This window comes from Vicugna pacos, chromosome 21 (assembly GCF_048564905.1).
Source record: "Vicugna pacos chromosome 21, VicPac4, whole genome shotgun sequence".
NCBI classification, from domain to species: domain Eukaryota; kingdom Metazoa; phylum Chordata; class Mammalia; order Artiodactyla; family Camelidae; genus Vicugna; species Vicugna pacos.
The window spans coordinates 9,798,112-9,815,696 of NC_133007.1; the positions used below are offsets into that span (position 1 = coordinate 9,798,112).

At 46.0% G+C, this 17,585-nt stretch overlaps 1 protein-coding gene and 1 long non-coding RNA gene across 3 annotated transcripts in view; one reads left to right on the forward strand and one right to left on the reverse strand.

Moving 5' to 3' along the window:
• ASTN1 (astrotactin 1) overlaps nucleotides 1-17,585 on the forward strand; it is a 293,273-nt gene that overhangs the window by 87,451 nt on the left and 188,237 nt on the right. For both annotated transcript variants that reach the window (XR_012062696.1, XM_072946060.1), the window contains exon 2: nucleotides 16,906-17,093. Coding sequence is in view for 1 of the 2 variants with exons in the window: in XM_072946060.1 (XP_072802161.1) it covers nucleotides 16,906-17,093 (188 nt within the window). In the remaining variant the exon portion in view is untranslated. The remainder of the gene's footprint in view (nucleotides 1-16,905; nucleotides 17,094-17,585) is intronic.
• On the reverse strand, nucleotides 813-10,188 carry LOC140687943 (uncharacterized). The gene is made up of 3 exons (XR_012062573.1): nucleotides 10,056-10,188; nucleotides 9,884-9,964; nucleotides 813-979 (listed from the first exon to the last, which is right to left on the reverse strand). It is a non-coding gene; the product is annotated as an uncharacterized lncRNA (long non-coding RNA).

Sequence of the window (17,585 nt, forward strand, 5' to 3'; positions counted from 1 at the left end):
ACAGTGCTTTTTTTTTGTTTTGTTTCCTTTCTCATTATTGCTGACTGTTAAGTTATGTGGGTTGGCAGAGGAAAATCTTTTCTTTTATAATAGAGAAGAATGCATTGCCTTTCTAGTGTCATTACCTGCCTGTGTGTTGCACAACCTCATGGATGCAGCGAATTTATTTTGTTCTGCCCTTTGGGCCATTGTAACTCCCATTTTGCAGATGGAAACAAAATTACAAAGAGACTTCAGGGCCATAGGCAGTCTTTGAAAAGACACAGTTCTGAAGAAACCAAGGTCCCGTTTACTCACTCTCTCACTGTCTAAGCAAACATTTTCTCATGCCTTCTCTCCTGAAGAGTGATATGTATTTACCTGTTTCTTGGTGGGTGGGGAGCAGGGTAGGGGGAAGACTCTTGCGACAAGCGGTCAGAGGAGGCGTGTGCCCGGTGCCCGTAATCAAGGCCATCTCGAGGGGCCAAGGTTTGGCATTCTCTGGGCATTCCAGATCCTCGGAAGGTCATTGAGTTTCAGGGGGTAGGCTCCTTTGATCGCAAAGCACAGTGACCCAGGTTGCTCAGTGATGGGGACTCACAGGTGTCAGCAGGAGGCAGTGACCTGGAAGGAATGAAGGAGCGAGAGCCATGCTCCTGCCAGGCCCCGAGGCAGGTAGACCCGGATCCAGGATGCTCTCGGGGCTCCACGAAGGGCTTTGGGGTCCTCCCTGTGTCGTCTTGCATGAACGTGCCTGTCTCCTGGCGCGCGGCCGCACCTTCTCGTCCCCCTTCCACCTTGCCTCCCCTGCCCGCTGTGCTCGACGCCTTTTCTCTCCCTCAGAGCTTTGCTTACTCCTGTTTTTTCTTTTTCCTCCTCTCTCCAGCTTGAAGCGGCCCTTCCGGCCCAGACTCCCATCTGTGCTCTTCCTCGGCATCTCCCTGTGCTCTGCTTCTGCTGCTTTAGGCCCGGTTCCTTCCACATTCCCCCTCTCGAATTCCTAGGGGTGAGAATCGGATTAGTCCGGCCACGCGGTGGGTCCCTGCCCAGTCTACAGACACCCCGCGGTGGGGTGCCCAGCTGCCCCTGGGGGTCCCGTGGGAAGAAGGGCCTCGGGGAGGGGCGGCGGAGGAGGGCAGCTCCCTGCGGCAGGAGCAGAGGGGAGCTCGAGGATGGGCTGCCTGGGGCCCTGGCCTCCCCATCTTTTCCTCAACCTTCCCTGGACTGTTCTTCGCCCTGAAGGAGTTGGCCAGCCTATGAGAACTGACTGAAAATTAATTTCTAGGAGCTAAAATACTTTCAAGGTCAGAAAAGGAGAAATCATTAAAGTGGCCATTGCTCCCAGACACTGCATTAAGAGCTTTGCATTTATGACTTCATTCCCTGCTCACAACAAGTTTAGAAAGTAGATACTATAATCCTTATAGGGCTTAAATAACCTGTTCAAGACAAACCAGTACAGATTCAAACCTGGTCGGTCTGACTCCAGAGTCATGCCTGCAAATTACACACCTTCCACATCCAGCTGCGTCGTTGACTAGCGTTTTCTTCACCTGAGTCAAATCAAGCGTCTATGAAACAGTTTGATTGGAATTGGAGCCCTGACGAGATGGCGTCTCAGCAGAGCTGGATGGAGGGGAGGAGCTTGGGGTGGGGGCATGGTTCAGTCGCCGGGGTCCTGGGCTGCAGATGTCAGCACGGGCCAGGGTCTCAGAGCTGCTTCCGGTCCTTTCACCCAGTGGCAGCCGTGAACATGCCATGCGGGAGCCTTCCGTGACTTATATTAACACAGATCCATCATTAATATGACAAATATGTGCACCTGCAGGCTTAATTGCTTCAATTTTCTTGAGTCACTGATAGGTTTATGGCCTGCCTCAATTCCAGTAAAACCGAAGCAATCTAGATGGGACGAAAAAGTGTCTTCCTCCAATCAATCTCTTGAACAGACCCAGATTCCTGCCCTGATGACAGGCTTTCTCTCCAGACAGGGTAATTAAAGAGGCAGAGCCAAGTCCCTCCGTCTTAGTTTGATCATCTATAACACAGTCTGAGAAACCCGAAGCGGGAGACAGCTTTCCTTCTCCCATCCCTCCCCAGGTGACTGGCCCATCTTGGCAAAGGTTGTATTTCTCCTCTGCTTGTGTCCCTCCGGAAGCCAGTCAGCCTGGGCTTTCTGGTTTGCTCCTGTGAGAATAGTGGGTGTGGTGAGGGGGGTTCTGCTGCAGGTTAGGGACTCCTCACCCAAGAGAGAAAGGTCTTCCCAGAAAAGAGAAAAGCCATCTTTATACCAGAAGCACTTTTCCCCCCACCAAATCCAGATCTAACCCTTCATCAAAAAGCAAAGACAGCACAGGATAGGGCATCATTTATCCCTTAAATGATGAGGAAACCTCTCACAAAGAAAACAAAGCTACCTAGCGTCTGTCTTGTGCTAATACAACCATTTAAATATCAGAAAGAATTTTTTTTTAAAGCAGGGATTTGGAAAACACTAATAGATTATTATGGATGAAAAAAATGTGTGTTAAATAGAAGTTGACCCCAAATAGATTTTTGTTACCATCAGGGAGGTAAGAGATTCCCCATAAGATATAAAGAAATGATGCTAGTCAGAAAACCTTTAAATTCCCTCCTGATTGTGCAGGGAGAAAAGTGAGAAAAGTCACTGATGCAGCGACTTTTCTCAGTTTGTAGTGAAGAATCTGTGACATTTCAGCAAGCGTCCTGAAATTTAAGTACTAAAAAAGTCAGTACAAAGAACACCCCAGGAAACAAGACCAGTGAAATCACTGTGCTGCCTGAGATACACCCTAGCATCCTGAAGAACTTCAGAGAGGAAGTTGGGGGAAGAGGCATGAAGTATCTAGTTCAGCCCGATCTGGAACACCGTCCCTGTTTAGAAGGACTCTGAGCCCTGACGGGGGACAAACCGCCAAAGTCGATGCTACTGGATGAGACTGGTAACTACTTCTGCAGTAGGGGAACCTAGCATGCTTGTAAGAGGTGGGCACAGTGTCGGGGTGCTGGGTGAGAGTGGGAATCTCTAAAGGGAAATCAAGTCTGAATGATCACTGTTCTGTAGGAGTGCACCCTACATGCGGATCAGGGGGACCTACTTAGATTTTTCAAAAAGCTCTGGTGGGTTTTACTTTTGAAATCTATTGTTTTTAAATGGTGAGTTGCCACCATTTGCTAAGTTACCAATTTTACAACTACTAGTGGTAAGTTAATACGTTCTTGTTGGGCATGGAGCCTCAGTTACGAAAGCCGTGTAATGAACAGTCTTCATACATGGTTTAGATGATGCTAACTTCATAGATTAAGAAGTCAAGTTGGTGGAGACAGATTGCAAGAAGACTGTTACAGTCTATGCAGAAGACAGAAAAGAGTGGTGATTTTCACGTCATCAACTTCAAGGTGACGCTCTCCCAGACACAGGCTCTAGCTATAGCTGTAAAATAAAAGGCTCTCTGTCATATCATTAGTGATTCAGGAAAATAACCTAGAGTTCATTAGAATCATTCTCTGAAAACATTGACCCAACATGCTCTCCTGGTTAAAAAAGTTGAACGAAACATCATCTTGAGGGGCCTGGGAAACACGACAGGACTCGACACATGTGGAATCACAGTGATTTTTTTTACCAGGAATGACAGAAGTTCTTCTTGCCACAAGTCTTTAATGATCATGTTAAAATTAGTAATAACTACGACTCTTATTTCTCATACTTCAAAGCATTCCTGTAGGCATTTTCCCTTGTATAGCCCTGTAAGGTAGACGTTTGTATTATTCTCATGAATCGGAAGATTGAGAAGCTGAGACATAAATATTTCAGAGGTACTAGGTGCGGGAGCCTTGTCTGGATTAGAATCCTTCCTCTTTCTGCCCTGCTGCAGGACTCCACTCCAGACAGTGCATCTAATGAACCCAGAGAAGGTGCACGGAAAGGCAGCTGTAATGGTCAGCAGGAGGCGGGGGTGGTTGTATGAGGGCAGAATGAAAAGCCTGATGCATACTAGACACAAGAGCCAGATAGGATGAAAGAGGCACGAGTGAGTCTGTGGATACAGAGACTAAGAGAAGAATGTGATCCGTATTTATCACATCAAGCATATGTGACCTTGTTCACCAAATCCTCAACTGCTAGGATTCAAAGCTCTATTTGAAACCCAAGGAAGGTGAGTGTAGGGCAAATGAAAGGGAGCACCACTTCACCCAGAAGGTATTGTCCTTGGGGAACTTATGTCCCAGTGTGTGGTACAATCAGAAAATACAGGTGTAGTAAACAAGACGAAAAAGAGCCTGAAAAATTCATGAATGGAGAAGACTTCGTTGCTAAGCAGCTGAGATCAGCTTTTAAGACTGAAGTCAGAGAGGATGGGAGCCGTGACACAGGCTGAGTGCTAGATGGAGATGCTATCTGCTGTCCCCAAGTTCCTGTCTCTGTGTCCTGACTTAAGTCTAATCATCCACTCTCTGCAGTTACCATCACCTGTGTTCACGTTCTGTCGGCTTGATCATGAAACATAGCTGTATTCCTTTAGAGTGTGTTCTTGCAGAAAACCCAGCGCTTTTTTTTATCCATTTTGCAAAACTCCACCAACATTGTTTTAGTTATAGTCTTTAGGTAATGAGCCAGTGCTACTCGGTAAGAAATGGAAATGCCAGCCCCACCTGCAAATCTCCTGATCTTTGGTGCTGGTGAGCTGTGCCAGAATCAGCTGAGAAGGACAGCTAACCATGGGAGGTCACCCTGCAGTGGAAATACATGTGGAGCACTGCTGAAATTCAAATTTGAACTCCAGAAGAAACGGAACGCCCATTAAGTTATGAGAATAGTAACAAAGCTATGACACAAAACCAAGAGAAGAGGGGCAAGGAACGCCTAGTGAGCAAGTAGGTGAATTAGAAATCAGTCTTAAAACAGGGAGTACATATTACAATGATTTATAGGGATGAGGCAGTGAGGTGTGGTGTTTCAGAACTCAGACTCTGGAGCTAGACATCCAGTTTGAACCCAGGCTCCTCTGCTTGCTAAGTACAATGCAAATCACGTCACCTTTCTGTACCTCAGCCCTCTCATCTGTAATTGTTCTCCACTTCACACAATGGCTGGGGAGATGAAATGGTTAATATGTTCAATAGCCTTTAGGTAGTACCTGTCATGTTGTAAATACTTCGTAAGCATTAGCCACAGTGTACACTGGATTGACAGTCCGTGTTTGGGGACTGATGTTTGTACACACACCCCAATAACGCTTCCCTACTCTCAGAAAAAGGCTGTGTAGACAGCCAATCAGGTCCCAGTTCATGTGTCACCGCTCCCCATTCTCCTGGCCATGGCGGATGACACCAAGGACACTGCCTCACTCATCTCCTGCCACAGTGGTCAGTGGGGGCAAGAGTTGAAGTGGATTTGTTGGCCTGCGTGTTGATGGTCCCTCCCTGGACCTGCCTCTTACTGATTGACAGGTGGAGATGGTGAGGCTTCAGGAAGAGTGTGCTCCTTTTCTAGAGTCGCAGTGTCAAAGTCACATGGCCAGTTCCTTAAGCTCTTTGTCCCTCACTTCCTAATCCAGGAATAATAATACCCTTAAGTATCTGCCTTATCGGCTGTCAAGTAGCTTAATGAGAATATATGTGGTTAGCCCACTACCTACCACATAGCTAATGCTCGATAAGTGAGCTCTTGTGAAAAATAGTCATTATTATCGATTGTCCTACATTTTCTTCTCGGAGTCACCCTGATCATCACATCACTGCAAACTTTATTAACTCTAAAGTATGCCTGTGCAAAAGCATGATTTCAAACTGTAGTGACAGAGATGAGAAGAAGGAAAAGATCCTGGCACCATGAAGGGTATATGGTTATATGAACACATGGATGCAGACACGTACTGCAGAGCAGTGCCCAGCACAGTGGAGGGCTGGAAGCCCGCAGGACGCAGCAGGAAGAGCTGTGGTATTGACGAGGGCAAAATGGCAGACCTGTTTTCTAAAGTACGTCCTTCCTGAAGAGTGCATGGCTCCCACTTCCCACTGCCAGCCCCATAATGGGTGTTTTGTTTGGAGGGTCTGTAGAGGAGGGAGGGCTTTAGAATGAAGAGAGACCAGGGAGAGGGCTGTAATACACTAAGGGAGGAGAAACATGGAAAGATGTTAGCAACTGGTGCTGTCGGTGTACTGTTCCTCCCAGATGAGCAGCAACGTATCTTAGCAATCAAGTGGCCTTGTGTTTCTTTTAAACCGTCATCATTCACCCAGCAGGAGCTAGATGGCTAGATGAACATTTCCATGGAGATGTCTGTCAGGTCATTCAGAGGTCATCTCGACCTCTTTTGAGCATTTACACAATAGCCCGCAGAAATGGGCCCAAGGCAGTGTCTAGAGAGTCTTCAGACCAGTAGCCGGCATCCAGGAAGAAGCAGATCTGATCCTCCAGGGGAGTCCGTCACAGGGAAATCACATCAGATTGCCATGTGATGTGTAGACTAGTGTGGATTGGTTAATAACTCAATTTCATTCCCAGGTCTGTAAGCACAAACTCTTCACACTCCTGACCGTTTACTATTGGCGTCTATCTTCTGTACATCTAATTCATTAAGCTGACATGCCAGCACAGTGGTTCATGATTTCTCCATATAAATAAACCCCGCTTTGGTAGGCAGCACAGATTGGTAGAAAGAGCACTGTGCTAGGAGTCAGAAGGCTGGATTTGAGCCCAATTATCTCCATCACATTAGCTGTAACCCTTGAGATCAGCAGTTACCCCTTTGGCCTTCAATTCTAAATCTGTATAACCTACCACAGAGGATTGATGAGCAAAAAAGGAGGGGGCCTTATAAGACAGATCTTTTTGTAAGTTGTAACACAATGATTATAATAGGAATTTTTCATGTGCTCGAACCTTTGTAGAATTCCCTCCCACTCCCTTTTCTCAGGCTGAATAACACAACAGAGATACATAAAATTATTACCACTTCTCATCTTCACTTTGTGGGAACTTAAGATTCAGCCCCCAGTGTGGTGATTGCAGATCATAGGAAGATAAAAAATAAAATCAGAGAATTTTAGAATGAAAAGAGGCTTTAGAAGTCACTCTGACCCCCTTCTCTGTAGGAGAAAATGGTTTAGAGAGGAGTCTAGACAAATGACTGGCCACCCAGCTTTGGGCTGCTCACAGCTGGCAAGGTGAGCTCACAGGTCTGTAGGAATTGGGGGAAACGCTTTGTTGCCCTCGGTGAAGATGAGACTGGAGGGTTCCACTTGAGTGCACTGCCTCTTGGCATTTATGATAATAAGCACTTACCCAAATTAGTCTGCAGAAAAGGACTCAGTTTACCGCTGAAGGAAGCTTAGCTATTATTTTAACACTGTCTCAACTTGGTCCTTCCCTCTACTTTGACCACAGTCACCAGTCCCACATCTGCCTGGGAAGACCTGCCCATTTTAAATGAGCTCAGTGCCTTACAGCAAGCTCACTGGATCTAGCCTCGCGTGCCAGCCTTCAATGGACATGAATAGGACGGCCTCATCTGCGAAAGCCCCCGTGGCCGGATCTTAAAACAAAGACAGTGTAAGTGGTGTTTCATCAGAGATAGCTAAAGAATGTTCAATTGGCTGAGACACATTAGAGAAATCTATAGTAATGGCACAGCCCAGGTTCCCCACTGGAAATGAGTTGATTTTTAATGATTTTAAGCAGCTTGTGACAATTAAGGTTACCCTTTGCTTAACTCTGTCAAGGATTATTGCTCAGTTTTAGAATGTATATGAGTGATACCAATAATGACAACAAAAAACACATTTTATTAATAATGACAATGATGATATGGGTGTTGACTGGTGTTCACTGTATGCCAGATACCGCTAAGCACTTAAGTTTTCCTGGGGTTGAGATGTGCAAAATGAGAGAATGGGAACTGAAACAGTGGAAAAGAACAATAGCCTTGAAGCCAAAAGGCCTAGGAATATTTTTCCCCCTAATTTTAGTATTTACTAACTGGGTGAACTTGGTCAAGTAGGTTGACTTTTCTGGAGCTCCTTATTTGTAACATGGGAATATAAATACCAACATTAAAGGGTCAGTAAAGATGAAGTTAGTTCATGAATGTTGAAAGGGCTTCTCAGCTGAGCCAGAACATAATAGGTACGACATGACTTGATGAGTTGAATCACGGATGGTAAGAACAGAAATACAAGTGGATGAGAACTGACTAGAAATGGAGATGAATCAAGACAGTTTAGGACAAGCCACAGGCAACTCTTCTTTTGTAAGTCATTTACAAGAGATATTCTGTCCTTACCATTTCCTTTTCCCATCCATTTTATAAGGTGAGGGGACTTCACTGAAACAGGTCAGAATCAGAGAATTATAGCAAATACTAAACTCTTTGTTAGCAGAAGGCTCGAGTATAAGAGAAGACTCAGAATGAATAGAGCTCTCACTGGATCTCCTGGGCAGTTTCCTTGCAGTCGCCCTCCAACCAGTGTCCCGCTTTCCCCAAACCCAAGTGTCAGTATTGCTTCCAGTGCCACACTGCAAGGAAGTGGCCCCCCAGGGTCTTGCCAAGCTTGAATCAGAATTCCAGTCATGAAACCCCGCAGGCTTCAAAATGACTTATTCTCATTACAATGTATGAAATGATCCGTAAATACATATTTTAACATTACAGAGTTTAAATATTATTACACATCTTACTCGATGTCAGATTTTGTTAAATGTGTGCCGTTATCTCAATTTACAAAGGTCAGTCAGATGGCAGTGGAGAATAGAACTAGATACATTTAAAGCTCTTCTTACCAGTACATCTGTAGCTCAGATAACCCTGCCTTTTTCAAAGAGCTTTGGGCTTTTTTTTTCCCCCTTTCAAATGGGACTTTAATGAGTATCCTGTGGATAAACTCTTTGCAGAGGTTTGAAAAGATCCAGAGAAACACTGGTGTAGGAACGAGCAAACCATTTTGGATGAAATCAGAAGCCATTTGAATGTCTCCTCATCTCTTTGGTTGTGTCAGAACCTTTTGGCTGCATTTCCCCCCACAGGAATGTTTTCATCTCCATGGCTAGGTAAATAGAATGTTCGTGTAGCTGCTCGATTGCTATTCATGCCAGCACGGAGAAGCACAGAGTGACCTACTTCCAGCAGCATCCGTAGAAAGCGTCGCTGCTTTCCATCAAGTCTGATTTGAAAAGCCACCCTCTGCTTTCTGCAGCCCCTGCCCCCACCCACCCCCAGAGAAACATACTGTGTACTATCGAGAGTCCTTACTTCCTTCTCTCATCAGTCCTGCTTTCTCTATTAGTTCCTTTTAGTCCATCTTAAACCTCTTCAGAAAACAGAGTGGGTGGGTGAGCAGCTTTAAAGGAAGCGAACGTTTCTGATTTTTAGAATATAGCTCTATAAAGGGATGTTGGTGGGGCTGCAGAGAGAGATCAGGCGACGTTTTCTTGTTTAGACTACTCTGTCCGCATAGACACAAAAGGTAAAAACTCATTGGAAACCATTTGTAGGCATCTGCATGTGGATGACTCTCTCTTATTGGGGACCACTGATTAGAGTTTCCATAGGTCACTATCATGAGTTGCAATACAGCCAGTCCTTACTCTGTAAGTGGACGGGCTGGCTTGAGCTGGAAGCATTCCAACATCCAAGAGGAAAGTTGGATTTGAAAAAAACTTCCAGAGACTTTTATCCAGTTGGCATGCAGAAGCATACTCAGCCTGCACCTGATTTGGGGCCCAATGGGAGGCAGTGAATACCGTGGTCAGGGCTGGGGCATCCTTAGAGATCTTCTAGTCCCACCATTTGGAGATGAGAAAAGTGGGCTCCCAGGGAATTGTAGCAGCCTCATTCCCCTCCCCAGCCCCCACCCAGCCCAGTCCAAAGCTCTCGCTAACCTGCCACTCCGCTTCTCATCACTGGATCATTAATGCTTTGAGGCTCTCTTGTTTTTGCCTTTGAGAGCAAATGTCACCAAGCTGAGGAAATAGAAATTCAATTATCCTTCTCCTGGTCACAAATTGAAAATTTCTGTTCCAAATCTCAGAAAGTCAAAAAGGTTCTAGTTACTTGAAAAAGGAACATCCTGTTCTTCTGTTGGGTGAGAGATTCTTGAAATTTTAAGCCATTTTGCTGCAAAGCTTTTGCTCACGTAGTTCGGTGTGGGGGCAGAGGAGCGAGAGAGAAATAAGCAGCAGCCTCACGGCCGACTGTGGGTGGAGCAGGGGGACCACAATGGGAGTTCCATTTCCAGCTGGATTCGGAACATCTTCACGAAAGAATGACCTGGCTGTGCTATTTCCCCTCTGGGCGTTCACTTAGCCAGGCCTATATAGGCACAAACTTCAGGCAAATTGTTGGTGTTCCTGGCATCTGTGCTGGTTGAGTTCAGGCCCAGCAGGGCGCCTTACTGCATGTGGCTCTCACTCTGGGATGTGGGATTGTGTCACCTCCGAACTCCATACCAGATGGTCCCTGTGGCGAGAGATGTGGAGGCCCAGCCAGCTCAGCCCATGGGACGTTGTTTCTCTGGCTGGTGTCCTGTCCTCTCTCCACCTGACTTTGTCCTTTCTCTGCATCCTTCTCCTTTGTCTGATTTTCACCTGTCCCTCATCCTTCTTCACAGATGGCCGGGACACTAATGTGCTGCTGTCATTATGTTTATGGAACAAGTTGGGGTCTTTAGAGGCTGCCGTTCCTGAGACATTAAAGACTTGGGTCACATTTGATACCAGAGTAAAGATTTACAGGATAATTAGTGACCCCCTACTGTTATTAACCCCTGACTTAAAGCAGGTTATTTTCTAACAGAGGTGTTGAAAGTTAATGCCACTGTTAATAGTTTTAGTCGGAAGATCATAATGAGACCATGTGGGAAACTAGACTGACCATCAATACCTTTCAAACTCTGAAATGGGAGGGGCAATAAAAAGGAATGGAAGGAAAGGGGATAACTGTATCACAGGCCTACCTTTGGTCACCTTAATGATAGTCACTGATGGACAAGACTCATTTTTAATCTTAGTTTTGGATAATTAGCTTATCGCTACTAAAGCTTTGTGCTTAATCCTCATCACATCGGGAAACTCAGAATGGCAGCTGAGATAGCACAGAACGGAGGGAGGGGTGGCTAGATTCTATTTTTAGAGATGTTCCCTTCCCCTTGTAATTCTTTCATAAAGAATATAAGGCTTTTCCACAATACCACAGTTAATAGAATTGAAAAACAACCAAGCAAAACTAATAACCCATAGACACTCCCCCCAAATCCCCTAATGGCAGGGAATTTCATGGTTCTGCATTTTATTTGTCTTCCAATCGATCCAGTTCTTTTCTAACTCAGCTCTGGGGAATCAGCCACCCCCACCCGGAAGCCATATTAGGTTTGGTTTGGAGGAAGGATTTTTAAGATTAACAGTGGATTTGAAAGTCCTGATCTAAGCAAGATCTTCTAATGGTTAGTAATAATGGCCATCAGAGGGTGTCACCCTGAACCGTGGTAGACAGCAGGGTTGGTTCAACATGAGGCCAAGAAGTGACAAGTCGGTGCCTCTTCCTGACTTGACCTTACCACCTGAGCCACCTCATTGCTACTCAGCTGGATTTAGTTTGAAACTCAGCCTTGCTGGGAGTGGAAAAGGGGCCTCAAATGCCAGGACTGCTCTACTCCACTCTCAGTTATTCAGTGAATTTAAGAATCTTTGAGAATTTCTCTAGTTCAAATCCACTTTTGACTTTAAATTGCCAGCATCTTTGAAAGAGGACATCATGCAAGTTGTCTCCTGGGGAAATTCTGATTCTAATATGATGTAATGTCTCAGCAGCTGTGTTCAGAGACTCTCAACATGAGGGGATGCCTCCAGACAGACCAGAGCTCTTGGAAGGTATAAGGAAGTTGTAATGCCTGGGGAAGGAATTTTTGCAGCATGTTTTGGGTGTCCTAAGCTAACCCCACAGAAAGACAATGCTACAAGCTAACATTAGAACAGTGACTAAGGCCAATTCAAAAGTGATTTCATCTCCCTCTCCTTCTCTCTGCCTTTCCCCAGTCCAGGTTGTTGTGTAGCATGACTTCCCCTGCCCAAGGGCCCATCATCCTGGTTCTCTGTTGCATGCAAAAGCTCCAAGGTTTCTTTCTTAGAAACCGTATGTCTATATCAGCATGAATAAGACCCTTTCTCACCAGCCCGAGATCCAATCTGAAGATGGGCTTGGCTCTTAAAGACTCTGATCAAATCACCCCTAACCCGTCTACTCTGTGCTTAGAGGGTGGGGAGAGGTAGCGTGCAGGTTAGACTTGAGAGAAGATTTGACATCGCTTGGGACATCAAAATCTTCCTCTTTGTGGATGGTCACGTGAAGCAGACCCTTTTGGATTTAGAATTGTGGACTGTCAAGTTACAAAAGGATCTTGAAATTCTTCTCTACAGCTCCTCCTACAAGAAATGAGGTGAGAAAACAAAGTTACACATCACATTCAAGGTTACCCTGGACCTAGGTCTCCTGAGTTCCAGTTGAGTACCGTGCTCACTGCAGAATATAGGATCAGAGTTATAGTGAGGTGATGACTGAGTCTAGTGTGTCAGCTACTCTCTTTTTGAGTCTTCTTCATCTTTCTAATCATGGCTCTGTTCATTCCTCTGCTTAATGCAACCATGGATGACTTTCCATTAGCTCTGAACTCCTTAAACTGGCATTCACAATTTTACAGTTGACACCAATCTAGATTGTTAGCGTGTCCTCCACTACTCCTCTCCGTATCCTCCCCTCTGCGGCATAACCAGGCCTCCCGCAGTTCTGCAAACAGGCATCGCCCTGCTGTTCCTTTATTCACACTGCTCTCTTCATTTCGAATCGCCTCCCAACATTTCTTCCCATTTTATCCCTTCCCGAGGGTTTACGCCCAGCCAAGTTCCACCCTCTCACGCAGCACTGCTGTTACAGCTTGGAGCACTTATTCATTGCTGTGTCTTCAGTTTCTTCCTAGAGCAAAAGCTCCTTGAGAGTAGGGACCATGCAGCACAATTTGCTCAGTGTGGCAAATTAGGGTGTGCTCCAACGATCCTTGTTATATACAAGAGTAAATGGCACCCTGGTTGCTGTGCATTCTGGGCATTCCAGGATTTTGGAGGTGCTGAGATCTGCGAGGTTGATGCAGGGGGAGAATCGAATGCTGAAAGTGAGGACAGCCTTCACTTTCTGGAGCTCTCAGCCCCACAGTGTGATGATAGCTGTCGTACTCACACCACCTGTGGTATCTTGAGATGACTGTGGGCTCCTGTTGGCACTTGTTTTATTCAGGGCACCGGCAAAGGCTCTCTGTCTGAGCCTCATCCACGGCCCGCAGGAGGCTGTGGACTAAAGTGACTATTTTATCACCTCTCATATTTGCTCCTTGGGAGTCCCAGGTCAGGCTTGCGTTGGTAAAGCAATTTCTGAGCGTTTCTTCTTCTTGAGCTATTCTGCTGACATCCAGACCAGCGTGATTACACTGATGTTCTCAGCCCCACTGTGATGAAATTCATGAGACATTCACTGTGCCCGGTGTGGTTTTTCATTGGTTGACCCAGGCCAGATATAGCATAAGCAAGTAAGTTCCTGGTTTAGCATTTTAGCTCTCCTACGTCAAATCCTGTCAGGATGAGGGGGAAAAAAAGCCAAGAAAGAAACCATCATTCTGTGATTATCTTGAATCTAAAAAGTGACAGGCACCTTCACCGGCAGGCCTGGTACTCTCTTTCCTTCACCCTTTGCCCTCTGTGACAATTCTGGTCTGAGCCAAACAAGGATATCACTTTCCGAAGGAATTTGGCACGAATAACCCACAGTCAGGTTCAGAGGGCCGGCCTGGAAGCCAAGGCTAGAGATTCTGTACACTCAGCCCACCTCGCCGTGGGAGCACTTTGTCCACACCCCCGCTGCACCTGAAACTCCTAAATCCTAAAACCTTGGACAGAACTCCTTCCTTTAAAAAAAAAAAAAAAAGTCCTGGCAGCCAGTGGGTACAGGGTTTCTTCTGAGGCTGATGAAAGTTTCTGGAACTAGAGTGGCAATGGCTGCACACTTTGTGAATATACTAAAGCCCACTGAATTGTATATATTCAAAGGGTGAATTTAACAGTATGTGAATTATATTTCAGTTGTAGAAGAACTCATGGAATACTAAGGCTTTGTGCAAAAAATTAAAATACTACAGCACAAAAACTCCTAAAAGATCCCATGGACTTTCAACTCAACTCTTTACGCGTGTGCGAAGGTCGCGTTGTCCGATGCGTGTGTTGGAGGTGGAAGGGATCTGATAGAAATTCATCCGTCTTAGTTCCTCTTCTGTGTCAGGCGCGGGTGACTTTGGTCTGGGTGTTTGCTTGTTTCTGCTTCCACCATTAAAACAGAGGTAATGAGTCTGACCTAGTTGACGAGGGTCTCCTGGGAAATAAAAAGCCAGTTTGTTAAGTGCTTCAGAGGTAGGAGGTGCTAGATTCCTCTCGAATAGTTACAGAAAGGGCCAAAGTGGCACCCAGCACGTGTGGAATAAATCCCAGGGTGGGTTAGAGCAGGTGTGGGCTAGAGGCTGGACGTTGCTCTGGGTGATTTAATGATGCCATTAGGTCCTCCAGTAGGAGCTGCTGCTGCTGCTTGAGATTTTTATGTCTGTGCTGAGAAGGAGAAGGAATTTGGTTTCTACTGCAACGGCAGACTTGGGAGAGAAAGGTGTGTTTCCCAGGGGGAGTCTTCCTGGTGCTTCGATGTGAAGGCTTGAAGCGTGGGGAGGAAGGTGGCGTGCCGTGCGTGGGCTTTGTGATCAGGGGACGTGTGCTGAAGCGCCACGGGGCTGCAGCCGGTCCAAGCAGGCACCTTCGGAGGTGCGCCCCAGGGTTTCTGTTCACCTGGGACTCTGGAAGGGCTCCTCAGAGGGAAGGTGAACTTGGGAAGCCTGTGTCACTGCCTCATTTACCAGATGCAGCTGTGCCTGGAAAACCAGGACCAGGCTGCTGGGGCCCTTCCACTCTCACAGCCTCTGCCGCTGCAGCTTCCTGGATGCTTGTGCAGGTCACTTCCCGAGCACGGAGAGCTTACCAGCCCAACAGGGCAGGATGACTGAGTCCTTCAGGCAGTTAGGGAGGAGGCTAAGAATGTGGGAACTCTTAGCACCTTGCTTTTGCTGCGCCCTCATCCTCCCTCACACTCCTGCGTCTATTCCCCTGCCTGGTCTGTAGGATGGTAGGATGAGACAGGGAATCACAGCAGTTTTTAGGGACAGGCTGATGACTGGTGGCTCCCATAAATCCTTCTCACTGACCTTTGCCTAGAGGACCAGCCAATATTCTTCATCCTCCCTCTCCTCCTCCTCCTCATTCTCCCATCAGTGTCTGAATGTCCTTTCCCCACTTCCCTACCTATTAAAAGGAAGTCCACTCACACTACAAGGCTCAACACCAGGAGCATCATCTTCTGGGAAGGCTACTTTCCCCCCGTCTGTCTTCCACCTTCTCCCCAGGCATGATAACTCTTTCCTTCTTCTGTGTTCCCACAAAACTTTGTCATGCGTGTGGTGTAACACCTGCCACACTCATTCACAGTGCGTTGCTTTGGAGAACCTGTTGAGGGCTTCATTGAGATTTGTCTCTTAGTGCCTACAACGGTGCCTGGCATATACATAACACATGCCCAATGTATGCCTGTTAAATAAACTAATGAAAACACATATAAGTAAATAAATACAGTAGAACATCATTTGTACCCTCCCACAAAGAGTGAAAGATATTTATAAACTCCATAAATATTTAAAATTGCTTTCCTCTTTATGATTGTAGTACTTGATGAGAATACTATTCTAAATGTGTCTTATTAAATCTTCTTTATGTAGATTGATTTTTTTTTTTGTCAAAGGTGATAAATTTCAGGAGAAGAAGCCAGGTCTTTCAAAATAATGAAATTTTATAAAGCAGTGCTTTGCCAAAGTATGTTCAGCAGAGGATGATAATAATAATAGTTAAGAAAAAAATGACTTTTAGGGCCAAATGAACCTCGAGAAAGCTGGGTTAATTAGGTTCTTTCTATTGTGGGATGTCTCAAATCTTTGATATGATGCTGCTTAGGAATATCAGAGAAAGGGGTACTTCTGCAACACTTAGCACCTGCACTACAAAGGGCATAGTAGGTTTTGGTATGCTGTTACTCATCTGTTGATGATAGTTCAGTGTTTGGGTCTAGAGCTTTGAGGGCAGGTGAGTGCTTGTGTCTGTGATAAGGGCCCACTTCTTCACTGCCCTCTCCACGTACGCCACCTTTGTTCTGCAGAAATGAAGGGAAAAATGAAAGGGAACTAAAACATTGCTTTACCTGCCACAGCAAGAATCAGACATCTCCAGTGGACTATGCAGCCAATGAGTGTGGTTTTAGCTCCAGCTGCTCTGCAGTAACCTCCCAGGACTCTTCTGTAAGTGCCAGTTCTCTGCACAGTAATTACCAACTCTCTCCTTGGTAGATGCACTGGTGTCTCGGAGTAATTGCTAGGGAACTCGCACTTTCAAATTTACAAGAGGCAAACAACCTTCTATTTACCTCAGGGGGTTATCAGGGTATTCAAACTGTGCTGAGTAAAGGATGCTATTGATCATAGAAATATGGGGAAGAACTGGAATCTTCACCTTTGTGTTTTTCTCAATGGGTGAGAGCCCGGGCCATTAGTTTAGGGTGCAAAGACCTGTGGGGGGGATAATTCTCTTCTTCTCAGGGCCTCTTCCCTTCCTTGAGATTCAGAGCAGCAGTAAACCTAACCTAACTGTAACTAGAAACCTTTTGTTGTCTTCAGCTGACACTGGCTAATCGGTACCAATGTCTAGGAAGGAGATGAAAGAGAAGATTCAGACTGGTCCAGCTGGAATTCTGATCTGTGCCTTTGGTGTTCGTCCTCTAGAGATCTCAGGGAACACGGAGGACATCCCTCTGGTGCGCTGGAGGCAGCAGTGGCTGGAGAACGGCACTTTGCTTTTTCACATCCACCACCAAGATGGCGCCCCAAGCCTCCCTGGGCAAGACCCAACGGAAGAACCCCAGCACGAGTCAGCGGAAGAGGAGCTGAGGATCCTCCACATCTCAGTCATGGTAAGAGCAGCACCGCCTCAGCCTCTCGGGCCGTGGCTTCTGTTACCTTGACATTAAGGGTCTTGGTGCCGTAGACATAGCTCCATTGGACCCAACGCCATGATCTGATACTGATCTGGTTAACAAGTACTCCCCCTTTGATGTACATAAAAGTTGCAGTTATTCCTACAACACCATTACCTGAAAGTTCTCTCTAGGAACATGCTTACACATGGAGTCACTTTTACAAACCAGAGACAGTATCAGATGGGGGTAGTGGATTATTTTAGAAAGGAATTATTCAACTGGAACTGAATATCTTACAATAGTTTCTCCATAAATGTTTGCTGAATGACTGAATTGCCAAGATGTTGCTGCTACCAAGTCCTCTTCTCTCTTCTCCCAGTTGGGAGAAAGTCAGTCCTAACTTTCTCTCCTCTTACAATAAAAGACATGCCAATAGATACTTGCCTCTCCCTCTAGAGAGCTCAGAAATCTCACCATCAGCATCCC